The sequence below is a fragment of the Suricata suricatta genome, chromosome 8 (genome assembly GCF_006229205.1).
Source record: "Suricata suricatta isolate VVHF042 chromosome 8, meerkat_22Aug2017_6uvM2_HiC, whole genome shotgun sequence".
Taxonomy (NCBI): Eukaryota; Metazoa; Chordata; class Mammalia; order Carnivora; family Herpestidae; genus Suricata; species Suricata suricatta.
The window spans coordinates 130,105,510-130,124,212 of NC_043707.1; the positions used below are offsets into that span (position 1 = coordinate 130,105,510).

The window sequence follows — 18,703 nt, forward strand, 5'->3', positions numbered from 1 at the left end:
TTCCTGATGACCCAGCAAGCGGGGATTATTCGCTCCTTTTTGAATAACGGGAAACAAGGGGAAGCAAGTCAAGGTCGCGGAGCTGCAAGACGGCAGAGCAGAATCGGAGCCCGCACCCAGCTGCAGGGTCCTCCGCGATCTCACTTGTGTTCACTGGCCAGGACTCAAAGGTTTAAAACTCTTAAGCTCGGGCCTCCGCCCATCGCCCCACCAGCCTGAGGGGGGGCATGCCCTCCCTGCCCGCCCGCACCTCGGAGCTCACAGTAACACTACTGAGGCTCGGATGACTCTACAGGCAGAACATTTTCTGATTGTCCTGCAATTGTGCTTGAGACATTCTGGCCTCAGTTTGTTCATCTGTGGAATGGTGGAAACCCATCTACTGCCCACTTCTCACAAACTCATATGCCTTCCCCAAAAGGGATAGGATCCGGCCACAGAGGAAATCATGTTTTTGATTGATAGATTATGCCTTTTCTGTAAAAATATTTTTTTAATGTTTCTTTTTGAGATAGACAGAGCGTGAGTGGGGGAGGGGCAGAGAGAGGGAGCCCCAGAAGGTGAAGCAGGCTCCAGGCTCCCAGCTGTCTGCAGAGCTGCGGGCAGGGCTCAAACACATAAACCACGAGATCATGACCTGAGCCGAAGTCAGACACTTAACCAACTGAGCCACCCAGTCGCTCTCCCTCTTTTTTAAAAAGTAATCTCTATACCCAACATGGGGCCAAGCTGACAAAACCCAGATCAACAGTCCCATGCTCCATGGGCTGAGCCAGCCAGGTGCTGAGGAAATCATGCTTTGGAAACAACAGTGATATGCCATTTCTATTGTAACAAGAAGTTAGATTCTACCCTCCCACTGGGCCTCTATGTCCCTCTGTTGTCCAGAGCATTGAATCAAATCATCCATTTTCAAAGGAGGAGGCAGGTCTGAATCTCTAGGGCTGAGAGAGGGGTGTGCTTTGTCTGAAAAAGCATGTTTAATTTTATACTTGGAAAATAGGAACTACTCAGAAAGAAATGAAGGCCTATGGCTCGATACAGATGGGTAGGAGGGGGTGAGTGGGAGTTTCATCTCTGTCAAAGAAGAGCCTGGGTATATTACGTCTGAGAACCTGCACTTGAGGCCGTGAATGTGGCCTTCAAGCTCTGACAACCTGGGACGGCAAAGGCAAGGCTGTAGCCTGGGGCGCCTGGGTGTTTCAGTCGGTTAAGCATCTGACTCTTGATTAAGGCTCAGGTCATGATCTCACAGTTTGTGAGTTCAAGCCCCACAACGGGCTCCATGCTGACAGCGTGGAGCCTGCTTGAGATTCTCTCTCTCTCCCTCTCTCTCTCTTTGCCCCTCCTCCATCTTAAAAATAAATAAATGAAAACTTATAAAAAAAAAAAAGGCTATAACCTGGGCCAGGGCTGAGAGCTATTGGTCAAGAAAGGTTAGGGTCAATCCCTAGAGTTGGGAGAAGGGGAGGGGGAGCTGCCAGGTTGGAAGAAGGGCACAATTTCCCAAGGAAGGGGTGGCTGACCTGCGCCAGGAGGCACAGCTGGCCCCCAGGTGCCCCAGGATGGCCCAGGTCTGTGTCACTCTGTCTGGACTCCCCAGACTTGCTGGGTTCCTGCCTAGGCTCGGACAGGCTCCTGGCCTCCCCAATCCCATCCCTGCAGAGGCCTCAGTCCAGGATGCTCCTCACAGCACCAGGGTCCGGGCTCCTGCTCCCATGCTTGCCCCTCCCTCCAGCAGACCTGTCTGTTGCCTCCACCAGGCCTCCCTCGGTCTCCAGCACCTGCAGCTCAGGGGTGGCCCACACGAGCTGCATACCACACTGTGCTGGCAGCTTCCTCCTAGATTTTCTCGTTTCGTCCCCAGTCCCCTCTGAATGTTCTGCGAAACAGGATCTAGGCTGCGAAGCAGGTTCCAGGGTTATTTCTATTTTACAGATGAGGCAACGGGAGACTCAGAGAGGTACAGCCACTTGCCCAAGGATCACATCAGGGACATCGGGGGCTTTCAACCCCATGTCCTTCCCCCTACACCATGCTACCTCATGTATGACTTTGGGAGGGACAGCAAACACAGCAACTCTCTCCGGACCCTCGTGCCCCCAGAGCCCATAGGAGTCTGCTGCGGGCCATCACACACTTACCCCGGCCTCCTCAGGAGGCCTCTGGCTCCCCTCTGTGTGGAGGCTGGGTCCCCTTCTGTTCCGCCCAGCCTGGCCCGTGGTCATTGAATCCCCAGAGCTGCCTGCCCACTCTCCCTGCCCCACACCTAGATGGCGCTCACCCCGGTGCTCCCAAGACCAGCCACCCCAAGGGATTCGTGCCAGAGCCTCACCTGCTCACTGCAGAGGGCTCTAAACGTGCAACTCAGGTAACTGAAAAACAAGTGACTGGAATTACCACCCCAGGGTTGCTAGGGCCCAGTGCCTGCCAGATCCCGCTGCGAGGTTGGGCTGGACTCTGCCCACCATCGGCAAAACCACATTACCCAGGACGCGTAGAGGGCGGGCGTTCTGATTAACTGGATCCACCGGATACTCTTTTTTTTTTTTTTAAGTTTACTTATTATTTTTTTAATGTTTATTTTTGAGAGAGAGAGAGACAGTACAAGCAGGGAAGGGACAGAGAGAGGAAGACACAGAATCTGAAGCAGGCTCCAGGCTCTGAGCTGTCCACACAGAGCCCGATGCAGGGCTCGAATTCCCAACCTGTGAGATCATGACCTGAGCCGAAGTCGGACGCTCAACCGAGCCACCCAGGCGCCCCTGAGACTCCCACTTCAAACACGCTCCGCTCACTTCTTGTATGATTTATCTATTGCTGTGTTGACAGGATTACCACAAATTTAACAGCTTAAGACATTTCCTGGCTTAGGGGTGTCAGGGTGGCTCAGTCGGTTGAGCGTCCGACTTCGGCTCAGGTCATGATCTCAGTTTGTGGATTCGAGCCCCGCTTCAGGCTCTGTGCTGACAGAAAGCTCAGAGCCTGGAGCCTGTCTTCGGATTCTGTGTCTCCCTCTCTCTCTGATCCTCCCCTGCTCATGAGCTCTTTCTCAAAAAAAAAAAAAAAAAAAAAAAAAAATTTACTGGCTTAGTTTGCTCTGGGTCCCGAGTCTGGGCCCAGATTAGCCAGGTCCTCTGCATGGCTGCAGTCAAGGTTTGACCAGGGCTGGGGCTCAACTGAATGACCGCCTGGGGAAGGACCAGCTTCTAAGTTCACGGGGTTTGGGCAAGCGCTCTGTTCCTTGCAGACTTGCCGGACCAGGAGCTCTGGTCTCCTATTGGCTGTCGGCTGGGGGCTGCCCTCAGTTCCTTGCCTTTGACCCTCTGATGAGGGCAGCACACACATGGCCGCTTGCTTCTCTACAGCCAGTGAGGGGATGCCAGCAAGTCAGCAGTTGTGATATTTGTAACCTCACCACAGAAGTGGCATCTTGTCACCTTGGCCTTACTAGATTGCTCAGAAGAAACGGGTCTGGGCTACATCAAAGAAGGAGATTATAGAGGCGTGACCACCGGGTGGTGGTGATCGAGGTGACCACCTTTGTGGGTCAGGGTATTCAAATCCCCCTGCTCTGTAGGGTACAGCCCAGGCCTCACGTCCCCCCGCCCCGCAATCTGGAAGCCCCGGTCAGGTGTCTGGTTTGGTACTGGGGACTTTCTTGGGGCCCTGGCCCCATAGCAGGTTTTATTCGAGCCAGGATTCCAGTAGGTGACGGAGAACACCCAAGGGTTTCTTGCCCCACCCCCACCCCTCACAGACCCGTCAGGTGTTGTTCAGGTTAGATCCTGGATGGCTGCTTCGCCAGCAGCCTCGCCACCCCCACCATGAGTAATGGTTCCGGGTAAGTTATCTGATTCTGGGCGGAGGTAATTAAGGCCAACCTATGAGATGGGCACCTACTAATGCTTCTAGGTCTTCTCTGAGTGACACTCGGGTTAAGGAGGAGCCCATGGTCACACAGCTGACCAGGAGAGCGCCTAGATCCAAAGCCAAGGTCCATCTCCAGAACCCAAGCGCCCACCTCCAAGGGGAGGTGCTTCCATTCACGGGTCCTTCAAGTATAAGCTCCTCCTTTCCAGCCACCAAGTGCTTAGGGAGAAAAAAGACGGGACATAATGGGCAAGAGACCCAAAGTTCCGAGATTTCTTTGATGCGAACTCCTTACTCTTTCTCAAAGGGCAGAGGACGCGAGATTCTAATTCTCTCTGTCCCCCTTTACCTGGTTTATTAGCCAGAGCAGCTGTTTCTTCTCATAGCCAACAACACAATCTGCAGCCTTCTTACCAAACCCTCAGGCATGGGAAGGGCCGTGGCCTTTTCTTTTCGCTTGTGTGCCTGTACACCCTTACTATTTCAGGAGACGCTTCCACGGCGAGGTCTCAGAGGGGGGCAGGGGCCCCCTCCCACGTTACAAGGCAAGGAGCCCAGAATGTCCCAGAACGGCAGGCAGACCGCGCTCTTCTCGGTGCACAGGAGAGAAGTCACCGGTTGCCCTAGGGCGGTAACTCGGCTAGCTAATCAGACACACTGACACCAGACTTTAATCCGGACACATGACCAGGGATGAGCGGTGGCTGGGAGTCTAGCTGGGGCGACCTGGATGGTTTGGTGGCCCCGCTGCCGAAAACACGGTCATCTCTGACATACGTTGACAGAAGTAAAAATATTTATTTATCTCAGGAATCTGGTCCCACGAAAAGGCCAACACTTTTTTTTTTTCATTTCATCATCTTGACCCTTCAAAGAATAGATCTTTCAATTAAGAGGTAAACTATGTCAATAAAAGCAAATTTAGAAGTGTGCGCAGGGAAAATTACGTCTTACAAACCGGTTACTTTAGGCGGTTACCTAGACTTCCAGTTCACGCAGAACCCCGCCTGTCTGCCATGTACAGTCTGCCTGCAGACAAGGCCTTTCGGAAACCGCTCAGGGGGAGCTGGCGGCGCCAGGGAGGCCGGCCCCCCACCTTCGCGACAACAGTTCCAACTCTCCAGCTCGAACACTCTCCCGCCTGGCCGCCAGCCGAGCCTGCCTCAGCCCCGCACGGCCGAGCTGGCCCGGGCCACCCGGCCTCCAGGCCACACGGCCACCAGGCCACACGGCCAGGATGAACACTGCTTCCCGAGGCTCAGCTCCATGGAATGCCTTCGGGGGCCCCAGCCGGGGTGTCTTGCGGGGGCCGCCCCTTTAACAAGGACGAGTTAGTGCAGATCAGCATGTTAGCAAAGCGAATATTAAAAAAAGGTTTAAAAAGCTGGTTAATACTCCTGGTCCCCCTCCTGACTATCTGTTCAGGCTGCAGCCTGTAAACCTGCCAGCAATCAGGAAGGACCTCCCCCCACCCCGTGAAGGCACCTTGAATGACGCGGCTCCAGCCAACGGGCATTCACAAAACCTTCCTTCTGGACGCTGATCATGTGACGCGTGTGACCACTGAGAAGGGCCCATCTGAGTCCAGGCAGCACACTCAACCCCTCTTTTGCTTTGGGGGCTCGTGTTTAATATGGGTCACGGGGATGGAGGCGGCAGTCTCGGAGTCTCTCACGTCAAGAGAACAGAGACAGGGCTGCTGGAGTCTGTCTCTGCCTGTGTTCTGGTCGCACACCCGCATCCCAGGAGGCAGTGTGACATGGTGCCAACTCACTGCCCAACACGCCGGTGTGTCAAGGAAGTCAGGCGAGGAGGAGAGAGTCATGCTCCAGAGGCTGGCCGCCGAGCGCTCCGGCCTCCTCCCTTTGGCTCCGGTGAGGCGGCTCCTCCCCAGAACTTGTACGAGGAAAAAGAGGTGCGCTCAGATCAGAACTGGACCCAGCCTGTGCCTGGTTGAGTCTGGCTGGAAGTCGACCTGTAAAAGGAAAAAAAGGGAGGGGTGGGAGAGTTCCGGTGTTTGAAAATACAAAGATGATACAATGGTTCTGCCTGGGCAGCGAAGAGCTCTAAGAGGTCAGGCCCTGAATGTTCTGGAGCAGGGGTCAGCAAACTACTGCCCAGGGACCAAATCCAGCCCTCTGCGTGTTTCTGTAAGTAAAGCGTCACTGCTCCCCAGCCGTGCCCGTTCGCGGACGCACCACCGACAGCTGCTGCCGAGCCGCAGGAGCACGGCTGCGACCCTGAGGCCTGCAGAGCTGGGGCTGTGACTCGCGTGCGGAGTCCCGTCCTACGTGATACAGTAAGTCTGCAGCATCTCTTCCCCTCAACTCCAAGGAGAGGCTTGGAATTTTATGGAGGCAAAGAAGGCAAGAGGCCTTTGTCTCAGAGGTCCCATGAGGGACCGGGGGGGGGGGGGGGGGGGGGGGGGGGGGGGGAGGGGGGAGCTCCTGGTGAGAAAAGCCAAAGCACTTGGGGAGGTGGTCTGAAGACCAGCATGAGCTGCGAAGCGGAGCCCCAAGTCACCCAGCAGGAAGCAGCTGCGAAGCGGAGCCCCAAGTCACCCAGCAGGAGGCAGCAGCAACAAGCCCTCCGGGGAGAAGTGTGCCACCCAAAGCAGGCACGCGGGGGGCTCTGCACTCTGGCCCAAAAATGCCCAAGTAGGAGCCGCTGCTCCAAACACCAGGACAAAAAGCCCCTGGGCCGATCCCATGTTTCTGGAGAAACAGCTCTGGCCCCGGTCCCACCACAAAACTGTGTCCCTCCTCACCCTGTGGATTTGGTGAAGTCTCCCCAGATGTCGGCGATGGCAGGAGTGGCAGGCTTGGGTTGCGGCCAGGACACGGTGGCACCTCCTACTGATGTCCCCAAGTCCGATGGGTAGGGAGAAAAGAAAAGGAGAAACAGGAGTCAGAGGTCCCTCTTTCAGGTGGTCTCAGGGCCCACGAAATCAGTCTCACGACTCCAGTGGCTGAGAAAGCCACCCGGAGACCTGCTCTGGGGAACAGAACCCAGCGAGCCGCCGCGTGTCCGCCAGCAGCGTGTCCGCCAGCAGCTCGTGAGGCCTTGAGCGCTCCTGGAGGGGGGTGGGAAGCCACATTTGAGGTGGAGGGAGGGTACCAGCGAGGAGGAGTCACACCCCACCAACCACCCACACCCAGGGCTGACCTTGTTTCCAACTGTTCACGGTGGCAATCTGCCTAAAATTTACCACCTCCTGCCCTGGCTTCTTGAATGGAGAGCGTCCACCAAAGATGCCAGGTTGTCTTCTCGGAGGGCCCTCAGTCCAGTGTCAGGACCAAGGGGATGAAAAAGTTATGCTCCAGACACGTGGCAAGTGCTGGGACCTGAACTGGTTAGGGTTTGGGGAGAGCCTTCTAGAAGAAGCCAAAGAAGCTGGTATCTGTGTGTACCTCCTCATCGAGGGAGGGGGCATGATGGGGCCGTGGGGCCCATTGCTGTGCTTTTCTGGCACCTCTCCCAGGCTAACTGTCCCTTCCAAGGGCCCTGAGCCTGCTACCTTCTACCTTCCCACCAATTTGCGATGTGCACTCTGCTCCGGGCTGGGAGATCAGATACAACCAGGGCCCTGGAGTGTTTAGATTTACAGCCCGCACAGAGCTTAAGCAGTTTTAAAGTGCGCCATCTTCCAAACCCGTCACAGTCCCTGGGGGAAGATAGCCAGGACAGGACCGCCCGTGTGACTTCATGCACATTCCTCAAGTCTTAGTTCCCTTATCTCTCAAACGGAGACAATAACAGTGCTGACTTCACAGAACTAGTCTGTGTTTTGTTTTGTTTTGCTTTAAGTAGGCTCTACCACACCCAGCGTGGAGCCCAACTCAAGGCTTGAACTTGTGGCCCTGGAATCAAGACCTGAGCTGAGCTCAAGAGTCAGATGCTTAAACTACTAAACCACCTGCTGGAGGGCGGGAGGGGACCCTATCTGACACCATTTCGTCTGGAGACACGCTAATTGCCTGTCTGGCACATTAGAACACAGCCCTGAGAGCAGGAGCGTGGTGCCATACTTGCAGTATCCCCAGGGCCTAAAATACTGCCTGGTGCGTATATGTATTCCATATTCACTGTTAAAAATGCATCAGCAACCAAGGGAAGGCCTGAGGCTGGCTCTCAGACCCCAACACAGAACATCAGACGCAGACGTCCCTGCCCGTCCCTGGTGATGCCCAGGTAGATGGTCCTACACAGTGCTAAAAGAATAGTTCCTGGTGTCGGGCAGGGGCTCGCTGACGCCACTCCTGCCCGCTGCTGGGCTGGGAAGTCCCCACAAGGCTGTGTCCGGAAGCCTGACCTCCAGATGGGGAAGCTGATGTCCACCCCCTTAAGAGAGAACAGAAGCAGGATTTCTGCCTAGATCCTGGCTCCCCTCCTCCCCCACCCAGAACCTGGTGAGATCTGGGTGGACAAAGTGGACTGGTGACAATCACCCAGCCTGGGCAAGGCCTGGGGCACCCAGCCAGGCTGGAAGGGTAGGGCAGGGAGGCCAAGGAAATGGGCTAGCTCCCCTGCACTATCAGCAGCAGGTAAACAGCACAAACTTCCGGAATCCTGGGGTCTCCAAAAGGCGCTCCTGCCACTTCAGAACAAGCCCCAGCACAGCATGCTGGGGGAGTGGCCTCTCAGCCTCCTTACCAGGGAGCTTGCTCCAAACTAAATTCCCAGTTTCCTTTCCCACCACTCACCTTGGCACTCTTACACGACATCCAGAACCTTAAATACACCAGATGTTTAAAAATCTGGGTGGCTCGGTCGGTTGAGCGTCTGACTGATTTCAGCACAGGTCATGATCTCACGGTTCGTGGAATGGAGCCCTGCACTGGGCTCTGTGTTGACAATGTGGAGCCTGCTTAGGATTCTCTTGCCCCCTCTCCCTGCCCCTCCCCTCTCACGTGCACTCTCTCTCTCTCAAATTTAATTTTTAAAAAAATCTGAGTTCCATTCACACCCTCTCTCGCTGCAACACCAAGCATCCTCTGCCCCAAACTCCTTCCTTCGAGGCCCAGTTCAACCCCACCTTTTCCGTGACGCCTCCCCACACCCTGCTGGCTGGCAGGAGGTGGACCCACACGTGTGGTCTTTGCGCCCATGACTCCTCTCTCCTACTGGATACGAGCGGCCGACACGAGCAGACCGTGTCTCCGTCACCACCGGCTCCACAAACACCGAGCAGCCTGAGAGCCAAGTCGCCACGTGCGGATGGTCTCACAGCCACGAACAAGTTGCATCCCCTGCCCGCTGGCGGTAGACAGGCACGGAGGGGGTCAGTGGCGGGCATCAGAGAGCGGAGGAGGCCCTGAGCCAGTCTGGGCAGGCCCAGCTCTGTGGTGCTCCCCTTCCAGTCAGTGTGAGCGCACGAGGGAACGCCACGGGGCCCCAGCCGCCTGGGGGGAGAGGAAACCACGGGGGCAGGTTTAGCAGCAAGTTACTCCAGAGCACTGACCTGAACCGGGAGCAACTGCGGTCTGGCCGAGGGACCCCCCCGCAGACAGCTGCTCGCCGGGGGGAGGGATCAGGGTGGAGGCTTTCCCCCCTGGGGGCGGGGGAAGCAGGCTCAGGCCCCCGGTGCTGGCGGGCCGGGCTCGGGGAGTCCCGGCTGCTCCTTCCTTCTTCTTCATGTTCTAAAGAGAGGAGACGAATGCAAGCCAATCAGCTCTGCTGGGGTCCCACTCCCACCGGGAAACCCCACGGGGAGGGCCAAGGCGGCCCCCGAGCCCCAGACATCTGTATGACCACAAAGTGGTCAAAGCTGTCCGGCACTCTGGCTGCTACGCATAGTATTCAAGGCACCACAATCCTGGAGCTCTTCCCAAATACACTTAATTCTAAGACTCAGCACTGGCTTCGTTAGTCATCGGGGACGACAAATCAAAACTGGAGCTATGCCGTCACACCCACCAGAAAGGCTAGCACGTAGGATGTCAGTATCAGGGACAGGGAACACCCAGAAGACCCGCAGGCTGCTGTGGAAGTGTAAACCGGGGACTACTACTTGGGAAGACGGTTTTGAAGACTCCACAAGGTGGAGCATGCGAACGGATGACCCAGCAACTCCCCACCAGGAAACAGGCCTCACGGGAGACGTGTCCTCACGTGCACCAGAAAACATGCACCTGCACGTCCACGGCCACACCATCTGTAACAGCTCGGAAATGGCCACCGCGCCAATGTGCACTGTTGGCTGACGGGAACACGGGGACACGCTGTTGTGATGCAATACGCCACCATGGGGACAACAGACAAGCTACGTGCAACAAAAGGAGGCTCTCACCAATGCTGCGGCGGGTAAAGGAAAAGCGGCCACACACACGGGAGCACCGAGGGTAGGATTTGTCCATAAAAGTTACAAACAAAATGTAGGGCGTTCAACGTCAGGACGTGGCTCTTCTATCCTGTGGAGGGGGCCGGAGGGCTGCTAATCTCTGCTCCTTGATTCGGGGCTAGTCTGCGTGGGTGCACTTGGTTTTCAAACCGTCACCGACTTCTACATGTATAAGGTGTGCGGTTTTCTGTAAGCGTATAATACTTCAATAAGACCTTAAAAAAATCCCCCAAACCTGAGCCCCAGCGTGAACCAGAAACCAGTGCTGGTTACAAGGAGGAAGACACCGTCCCCACCTGGTAAGGAGAGCGGCAGCTTACTCCAGTGCTAAGACCACAGCCTCGAAGCCCCCAGGGAGAGTCCAGCTGTGCTGGTCCCTTCCAGCTCTGTGACCTGGGCAAGCCTCTTAATCTCTCTAAGCCTCAATTTCCTCACCTGTAAAATGGGAGAACGTCTGCATCATGTAAGTGTCTAAGGACGCTACCTGGCACACGGCTGAGGCTCATTAAGTGCTAGTCCCCTCCCAGCAACAGAGGGGTCACAAGCCAACCAGTCCCCTGGATGTGACCGGTACTTTCTCTTAAGGGCCAGCTGGCCAACTTCAAGGGTCCCAAATCATCACCAGCATGAAGCAGAAAAGAGGAGAAAGAGACAGTGTAAGTAAAGAGGAAGAGCATTATTTTAGGGTTACAAGGTGTCTGCAAAACCATTTCCATTTGGTCCTTGGTTCCCCCAAATCACTCCAACCCCGCTCCCTCTGAGCCTTGGCCACCCAGCCCAGCACCGCCTTTTCCCGTTCTCAAAAGGAGCTAATAAGGGGACAGCCCCCAGCGCTGGGCACCTCAGGACAAAGACACGGAGTGTCAGGACACCCCCCCACTAGCAGACGCAGCCCATGACTCCCAGCATCCACCTCAATGCCTGCTGCCCAGAGCAGAAGGCTCTGGCTGCTTCTTCCAGAAAGCCTTCCTGGCTTCCCCAGGCTCCGGGCTGCGCGCCCCTCCGCTAGAGCTCTCAGCCTTGAGCACATCCCCTCCCGCCAGGGTGTAATCACAGCTCGTCTCGCCCATCTCCCTGTGACTCTGAGCTCCGTGACGCTGAGGCCTCTCGCTCACCCCCGGCACACGACCCGGCACACGGCAAGCCGCTCAACAAGTATCGGCTCGACCAATGGAACCAAACTGTGGGGGAAGAGGGAGGGGATCTGGGCCGAGCCTGGCTGCTGCCAACAAGGCCGAGGGGGGGGCACTCAACTCACCGCGATGCTGAGCTTGATGGTCTGGCCCTCTTTGAAGCCGAGGTCCAACTTGGGGCCCAGGTCGGGGTTCTGGGCTTGTTTCGCAAACTCACACTGCTGTCTCACCCACCTGGGGAGAGAACCGGAAGAAAGAGGTGAAGGTGAGACCAGGTGCCCCGCAGAAAGAGCACACGCGGGCTTGCTAGTTGGACCTGAATTCAAATCCTGACTCTGTCACATAAGTCCGTGACCTCCTCAGCAAAATGGGATGACAAGCCTGTGTGTCTTTTCTTTTTTTTTTTTGAGAGAGAGAGAGACAGAGCGTGAGCAGGGGAAGGGCAGAGAGAGAGGGAGACACTGAATCTGAAGCAGGCTCCAGGCTCTGAGCTGTCAGCACAGAGCCCGACGTGGGGCTTGAACCCACAGACTGTTGGCCACTTAACCAAAAGAGCCACGCAGGCGCCCCAACCCTGTGTGTCGTAAGCACCACTATGAAAGTTCAAGGAGCTCACATATGTGCACGGTGGTCCTGAGGCCCATCTTTAGGAAATCTGAGAACCCGGCTCCATCCTCCCCAGCGCCTGGCATGAGAACATGGGTATCCACACCCAGCGCCCAAGGACTCATACGGTGGGTGGGAAGACAAGACAGATGCCCAGGAGGGAGAGAGACACACAGGTCCCTCCACTCCCCATCCGACAGCCATCCACAGCCATGCAGGGACACCAGGTCAGGGAAGCGCCGAGGGGCCCATGTGAGTGGCTGCACTCTTGATGCGCCAGCAGCCAGAGGTGGGGCCTGCAGGTGGCAGGGGCACAGCCCTTCCTGTCCTGTTTTCTATCTTTAGAAAGGACTGCCAGGACACCTGGTGGGTGGCCTGGGATCACACCGCTGATCGCACTATGGGGGAACAGGCTCAGCAAGGCCACCTGAGCCTCGCACAGCCTCTGGCACCCCTGGCACCTGGTACAGGAAGAGGAATGGCATCCCTGAGGTGGGGCCAGCTAACCCTGGGAAAAGGAGATGATGTGAGAGCCAAAGGCAGCCTGCCCCACAGGACCGGTGAGTGCCCCCGACCCCGAGGCCCCGCCTACATGCGTGTCTGGAAACCACTCACTTGAAATGGTCCTGCAACGCAACGTTGAAGTCAAAGGCGTCGCCGCGGTCCCCGAAGCCGATTCCGATAAAGGCCCGGCGCCCTGGGGGACAGCACAGGATTGGTCCCACCTGCCAGAGGCGGAGGAAGCCTTCCTTGGCAGGGGGAGCCCCCAACACCCGCACGCACCGTTTCCATCTTCGATGCGGATGACGAAGTACCTGCTGGAGTCCGTCACGCTCTCCACGGCTGTGCCCGGAAACTGCTCCACCGGCGCCTGAGCGAAGAGGTCCCCTGGAAGCACAAGTCAGGGTGAGCCAGGAGCCCCCTTCCAGCCTAGCAGGCCTACCACTCCCCTGGGGCCTTTTCCCTGGAAGACAGACAGGCAAGCCTTACTCTGGAGTTCAAACCCAATCTGTTTCCATGGACCGGAAGACAAAGAAACATAAGCGAGGGAAGGTTAAGTCAGAGGTGGCTTAGAGGTCAGGTACGGCCCAGCTTTAATATCTGTAATGTAACTGCCAAACTTTTCAAAACCAAATTCCATGTAAAACAGTCCAGGTTTCTGGCTTCCCTTAAATCTAGAGCCGCGGCAGTGCCCGAACTCCGTTCCCGTGGGAGTGCTGGGAGAGAGCCTACCCGCCTCACCCATCCGCACTCGAGGGCCCGGGAGCAGCCAGGCCCTGGTCCGCGTCCAGCACAACCTCAGAAAGGGCCTGCTACCGGAAGCAGGACTGCAAACGGGCTGGGGAACCCCGTGCAAAGAGGGTCTGGGCACCCACAGAAGGATCCGAAGCACCTGACCCAGGACAAAGGAGCCCTGGCCTTAAAAGGAGCCCTTGTGGAATGTGTCCCTGTCCCTCTGGCTCTCCAGGCCCCAGCACAGCACACACCTCTGGGGACATTTCCGCAGGTGCCAATCTCTGCTCACATGTTCAGTACTTGACCAAGGATTTACTACTGAATGCTGGGTTGGAGGGGACTGGAATCAGTGTCCCTGAAGTCTGTAGCTTCTTGATCATTCCTCTGACCCCCCAGGTGGGCCCCCAGCATCCGGAACTCACCTGGATGCCTTCAGCCCAGAGCAGTGATTCTCCACCAAGGGTGATTTTGCTCACCTTTCCCCCAGGGGAGCTTGGCAACGTCTGGAGACATTTTTGGTGTTCACAGCTTGGGGGCTGGGGGCTGCTACTGGCATCTGGTAGACAGAGGCCAGGGACGCTGCTAAGTATCTTAAATTTGACTTAACAGCCCACTATACTCACCTGGCCTACATGTGACCAGCACTGAGGCTGAGAAAGCCTAGTGCTGCATGAGAGACAAAGAGGACCCAGTGAGCAGACGCCAAGCAAAGCGTGTCCTGGGGTGCCCCCTGCGGGGGAGGCTCAGCTCTACACAGTCGCTGTTATGCTCGCCGGTCACCCTAAAGTCAGCTCCCAAGGCTCCCAGAAAGCCGGTGTTGCCATTCCCTGGGGTGCCGCCCGGGACACGGCAGCGAGTCTCATAGCCAGCGCTCTCTGGCCTCACGCGGTGGCTGTCTTGTCAACCTCCTCTGCAGCCAGGACCCGCCAACTCCACGCTCCAGAACAAATCGATGCTTTGGGTCACCTTGCAGTTCACAAAGCAGCTGGCTAAGTCTGCACTCACTTCACATTTCCAACAACCTTGTGACATACCAGCTAACACGATCCCCATTTCACGGAGGAGGCCAAGGCCGGAGAGGTCACATGGCTCACCCAAGGTCTCACAGCTCAGACACAAGTGACACAGCTCCGAGGAGACGCAGCCCGTTGGGTCCATGACTCCTGACACTGTGTCCCGTCCCACCAAGAACAATCGCTACATGTTGGAGAAATAAGTGGTGGAAGGCTGTGGCCCCCGACCGAGCTGGCGCCGTGACCGCCCACACTCTGGGGGCTGGGCCATCTCAGGCCGAGATGCCCTCCATGGTGCCCCCAGGCACTCCTGGCACAGGGCTTCCAGATCTCCCCTAAGGGGACATCTGCCAGCCGACCCCGACACAACCGGGCCTGGCTCGTCCTCTCACAAGAGAAAAAGCTGAGCAGGACAGTTTCCGGCTTGTTCAGCTCACAGGCGAGGTCAGTCCGGGAAGTACTATCAACCAGGAAACAGAATTCCTGAGTGAGCGGCAGAGCTCACCCACCAAGGGCGGTGAGTCCTCCCCCAGCTCGTCTTCGGGGCGAACTCTGGGGTTCCCTCCTTGGGACCAATCTGCAGGCCTCCTCTCCCTGGGCTCCAAAATTTATATTTTCTTAAGGAAAAATAGGCGCTTGACAAGAATACTCCCCTTTACACCTGAAGAGAGTGGTTTCTATAATTAAAGGGTGGAGGGAATGGAGGCCTGATTTCCAGGGTCGGTTCCCATGAGCTCTGAATGGACTGGCCAGAGCCGAGCTGCCTGTCCCCTAACAGAGTGGGAGGTGCGGCACCTCAGCCCCGAGAGGACCTCCCTTGCCGTTACCTGAGGTCCTGTCCTCCAGCTTGATGTAGGCCACCTGCCCTTTTGCAGTGATCCGCAGCCGGCCACTCCATGATGGCTGGTCCAGCTGCCACTCCGCGGCCCTAAGGGGACAAAAACCATTGTGCCTCTGCTAGAGGCCTCCGCTCGTCACTCCAGCGCTGGGGACAGGAATGGGAAGGGCCCCCGAGCTGCCTGCTCTAGACCAGAGGTTGGCAAACCTCCTCTGCAAAGGGCCATGCCATCTCCGGCACAACCCCTCACGCTGCTGCTGTAGTGTGAAAGCGTCATAAATCATTTGTGAGCATGCTGGGGCTTTAAATATTTTAACTGAATGTTCTCTGCCGAGTATGACCGTATTTCAGTGCAGCTTTATGGACACTAAAAACCTGAATCTTGTCTAATTTTGTTAAGAAATGTTCTTTTTAATGTTCCCCAACGATTTAAAAATGTAAAAACCATTCTTAGCTCGTGAGACATTCAGAAACACAGTGGGTCGCAGTTTGCCGACCCCAGGTCTAGACTATAGAGACCTTCTCTGAAGTAGAACTTCCAGTTTTCTTTCTTTTTTTTGTTGAGTATATTTATTTTTGAGAGAGAGAGAGAGCAGGAGAGTGGCAGAGAGGGAGGGGGACAGGGGATCTGAAGTGGGCTCTGCACAGACAGCAGAGATACCAATGCGGGACTCGAACTCATGAACCATGAGGTCATAACCTGAGCCAAAGGCAGACGCTTAACTGACTGAGCTACCTGGGCGCCCCTCCGGTTTTCTTTCTGTAAAGGAGTAGCTACTGGCCTTGCTGGTTTTTATTTTTTAATTGTTAACATTTATTTATTATTGAGAAACAGAGAGCATGAGCAACAGAGGGGCAGAGAGAGAGACACACACACACACAGAATCGGAAGCAGGCTCCAGGCTCTGAGCTGTCAGCACAGAGCCCAACGTGGGGTTCGAACGCACAAGCGGTGAGATCATGACCTGAGCCAAAGTCAGATGCTCAACCAACTGAGCCCCCCAGGCGCCCCCGGGCCCTGCTGTTTAAGACACTGCTGGGCTGCACCGGCCAGAGTGACCACGGGGGATCACTGAGATGATCTCTGAGGAAAGGCAGGGAGGGAGCTATAATTAGGAGAAAGAGAAAAGAGAGCAACCTCCGTGTGAGAAAAGGGGGACGGGTGTTCAAGAAACAGAATCTCAAAGGCGTCCTAGGGCAGGGAGAACCCTAGGCCACCAGGGACCTATCACAATGGCTTCTAGAGGGACTTTTAAAGCGGTAACTTTACGTTTCACTTCTAAGAAGCAGTTTAGTAAAACCCCCGAATACTAAGAACCTTGGGTGTTCCCAAGAGGCTTTTCTTGGAAGCCCCTGAGCACAAGGCAGGGACTTGGGCGGCACCGTCACGTGGACACAGGTTGTCCACACAAACGCAGGCTCTCAAGTCACAAGTCAGCGGGCTCTGTTTCAGTTCCTCTTAATGGGACAATGCAGGCTTTAGAATCAAGCCGAGCAGAGCTCTGAGGGTGAGGGGCAGGGGCTGCTGGCTTCCTCTACGCCACACCAGCCGGCCCTGACACTTGGGAGACTCATGCTCTGGGGGGACCAGGAGGGTTTACAAAGCCCATCCTATCCTACTTAAGGGGATCGCAGTAGATGGCCATCCTCAGTTCGGTGTCCCTCCTCCAGTTTGATGACAGAGAGTCAATGTTTTTGGAACTGTTTCTATTGTTGATTTCATAATCTTTCTAAGTGACATCACGGATCTCATCGGCATTCAAGAAAACCCTCTGCTCTCTAGAAAGTCAGCTACGGGTCTGTGTTAACACAACTGGAGGGGAACAAGAGGCCAGAGCCGCGGACTCGCCACCATTCTCCTGCGCAGGCCATTCCTGTATTTCCAAATAACTTACACAAACACTGCCTTCAAGAGTGACCCCACCCCCGACCCAGTGGCACAAAACAGCCACAGATCAGTCGTCTGTAACAGGTACATCTTTTCTCCTTCTTCTTCTTCTTTTCATAGGTGATGCACACACAGGGTACCAAAATGTAAACCGTATAAAAAAATACTATGAAAAGAAGTCTCCTTCCAACCCCCACTGTCGTGCGTTTCCTTCCTGACGCCACAAGCACCTGTTTATCACCAGAGAAGCGCGACCGGACTCCTCCCAAGCGCCACAGACTGCCATAGACCCTGAGGTTCGCGCCAAGGGAGCTAAGCAGGGAGGGGTCCCTGGGCTTTGGCCATCCGCTTACAGCTCGGACGGGTCATTCTGGCCGGCTCTCCCTTCCTTCCCCTGGGGATTTCCGCCTGAGAGAGAACCCCTCCCCCACTTCGGGCTGTTCGATGTTCCCTTCAAGGACAGTTAGAGCTGGAAGAAAAGGTCTGTGACACCCCCACTCCCAACCACTTCTAGGGTACCCGGCAGCCCACAGGCTAGACACGGCTTTAACGCCTTTCGCGCGCCGGGACCGATCCCATGCGTCGGGCTGAGACGGCCCAAAGTCTGGGTCCCTCTCCCTGCTCTGGCCTCGAACTGGGAGAGGTCGCAGCATTGCCTCCCGTCTCTCCCCTACATCTGCAGGCGCCGTTCTCGTTTCCCAAGTGGGCGTGTCGGCCGGCGGGGAAGGGGTTAAGTCGGGGTTAGCCTGGGCGGGCGGCGAGCCCTCACCTGTAACCACGATTGGTGGCTCGCGGTGGGATGCGGTAGACGTGGACCTCCGGCTTGACACAGAGCACTGACTCGTACTCGCCCTCCTCCATCTCGACGCCCGGAGCCCGCCGGACTTCCGGCTCCTTCCCTGTCGCGGAGCCGGAAGCGGCGCGACTCTATGACCCGGGTCAGGCTAGAGCGGCGGCTTGCGGTTCTCGGCCCGTTTGTCTCCCGCGCGCCCTCTGCTGGCCACTCTGGCTCAAGACATGCGGCGGCAAGATTCTAGAGCCCGACGTGGTGAAGTCCAAGAGCCTTGGCGGGGCGGGGGGAATTCCGGCTCAGGCAAGGCCTCAAGGGCAGCGAAGACAATTTCGGTACACCCCTGCCTCAATCGGCTCTCCGGTTGTCGGGCGTCCCCATCATACACCTGGGCTGAGTTCGCTGAGATTCCAAGCTGGATCTACCTACACAGCTGTCCCTGAAGCCTCTCTCTCCCCCAACGTGTGCTTCCCTCTGCTCTTCCAGAATGTCCTTCCTTCTCCTGACTCCAGAAGATTCCCTGAGGCTACTCCTGCTTGAGAGATGCTTACCTAACCCAGCATTAAGTGGGATGGCCTGACCCCTGACCCTTACTCTAACCCACCATGTGCCTGGGACCCAGTGTGGCCTAGACTCAACAAAGAGGGAAGTTTACTAACATAAGTAATGAAAAACAATCCCCCCTTAAAAAGGAGGCGCCTGGGTAGCTCAGTGGGTTAAGCCTCTGACTCTTGATATCGGCTCACGTGGTGATCTCCCGGTTCCTGGAATCTAGCCCCAAGTAGGGCTCTGCACTGACAGCACCAAGCAGGCTTGGGATCGCTGCCTCTCCCCCACTTGCTCACTGTCTCTGTCTTTCTCAAAGTAAATAAATAAGCATTAAAAAAAAAAAAAAAAAGAAGAAGCCCCATCCTAGCTGGAATTTCTCACAGAATGTTATGGGGTACATATTGTCCAAACATAGTCAAATTCTCCATATGCCTTCT

At 56.1% G+C, this 18,703-nt stretch overlaps 1 protein-coding gene across 3 annotated transcripts; it reads right to left on the bottom strand.

Annotated features, from left to right (window-relative positions):
* Positions 1-4,647: 4,647 nt before the first annotated feature.
* NECAP2 (NECAP endocytosis associated 2) lies at positions 4,648-17,838 on the bottom strand. Of its 3 annotated transcripts, none has more exons than XM_029947553.1 (8): positions 17,697-17,838; positions 15,029-15,129; positions 12,736-12,840; positions 12,568-12,649; positions 11,472-11,580; positions 9,335-9,512; positions 6,641-6,725; positions 4,648-5,848 (listed from the first exon to the last, which is right to left on the bottom strand). In XM_029947553.1, the coding sequence occupies exons 1-8, from the start codon at positions 17,786-17,788 to the stop codon at positions 5,800-5,802; spliced, it is 801 nt and encodes a 266-aa protein (XP_029803413.1). In that variant the 5' UTR covers positions 17,789-17,838; the 3' UTR covers positions 4,648-5,799. The 3 variants fall into 3 exon arrangements, with proteins under 3 accessions (XP_029803413.1, XP_029803412.1, XP_029803414.1); XM_029947552.1 differs by having other exon boundaries at positions 6,641-6,728; XM_029947554.1 differs by lacking the exon at positions 6,641-6,725.
* Positions 17,839-18,703: the final 865 nt, after the last annotated feature.

Bases quoted from the DNA above. Each gene is read 5' to 3' on its own strand.
- NECAP2 (XM_029947554.1), bottom strand. From the start codon at position 17,788: ATGGAGGAGGGCGAGTACGAGTCAGTGCTCTGTGTCAAGCCGGAGGTC. The intron at 12,841-15,028 runs GTAACGGCAAGG...TTGTGCTTCCAG, and splicing joins GCTGGAGGACAGGACCTCAG to GGGACCTCTTCGCTCAGGCG. The intron at 5,849-9,334 runs GTCAGTGCTCTG...TTCCTTTTACAG, and splicing joins CGCAGTTGCTCCCGGTTCAG to GTCGACTTCCAGCCAGACTC.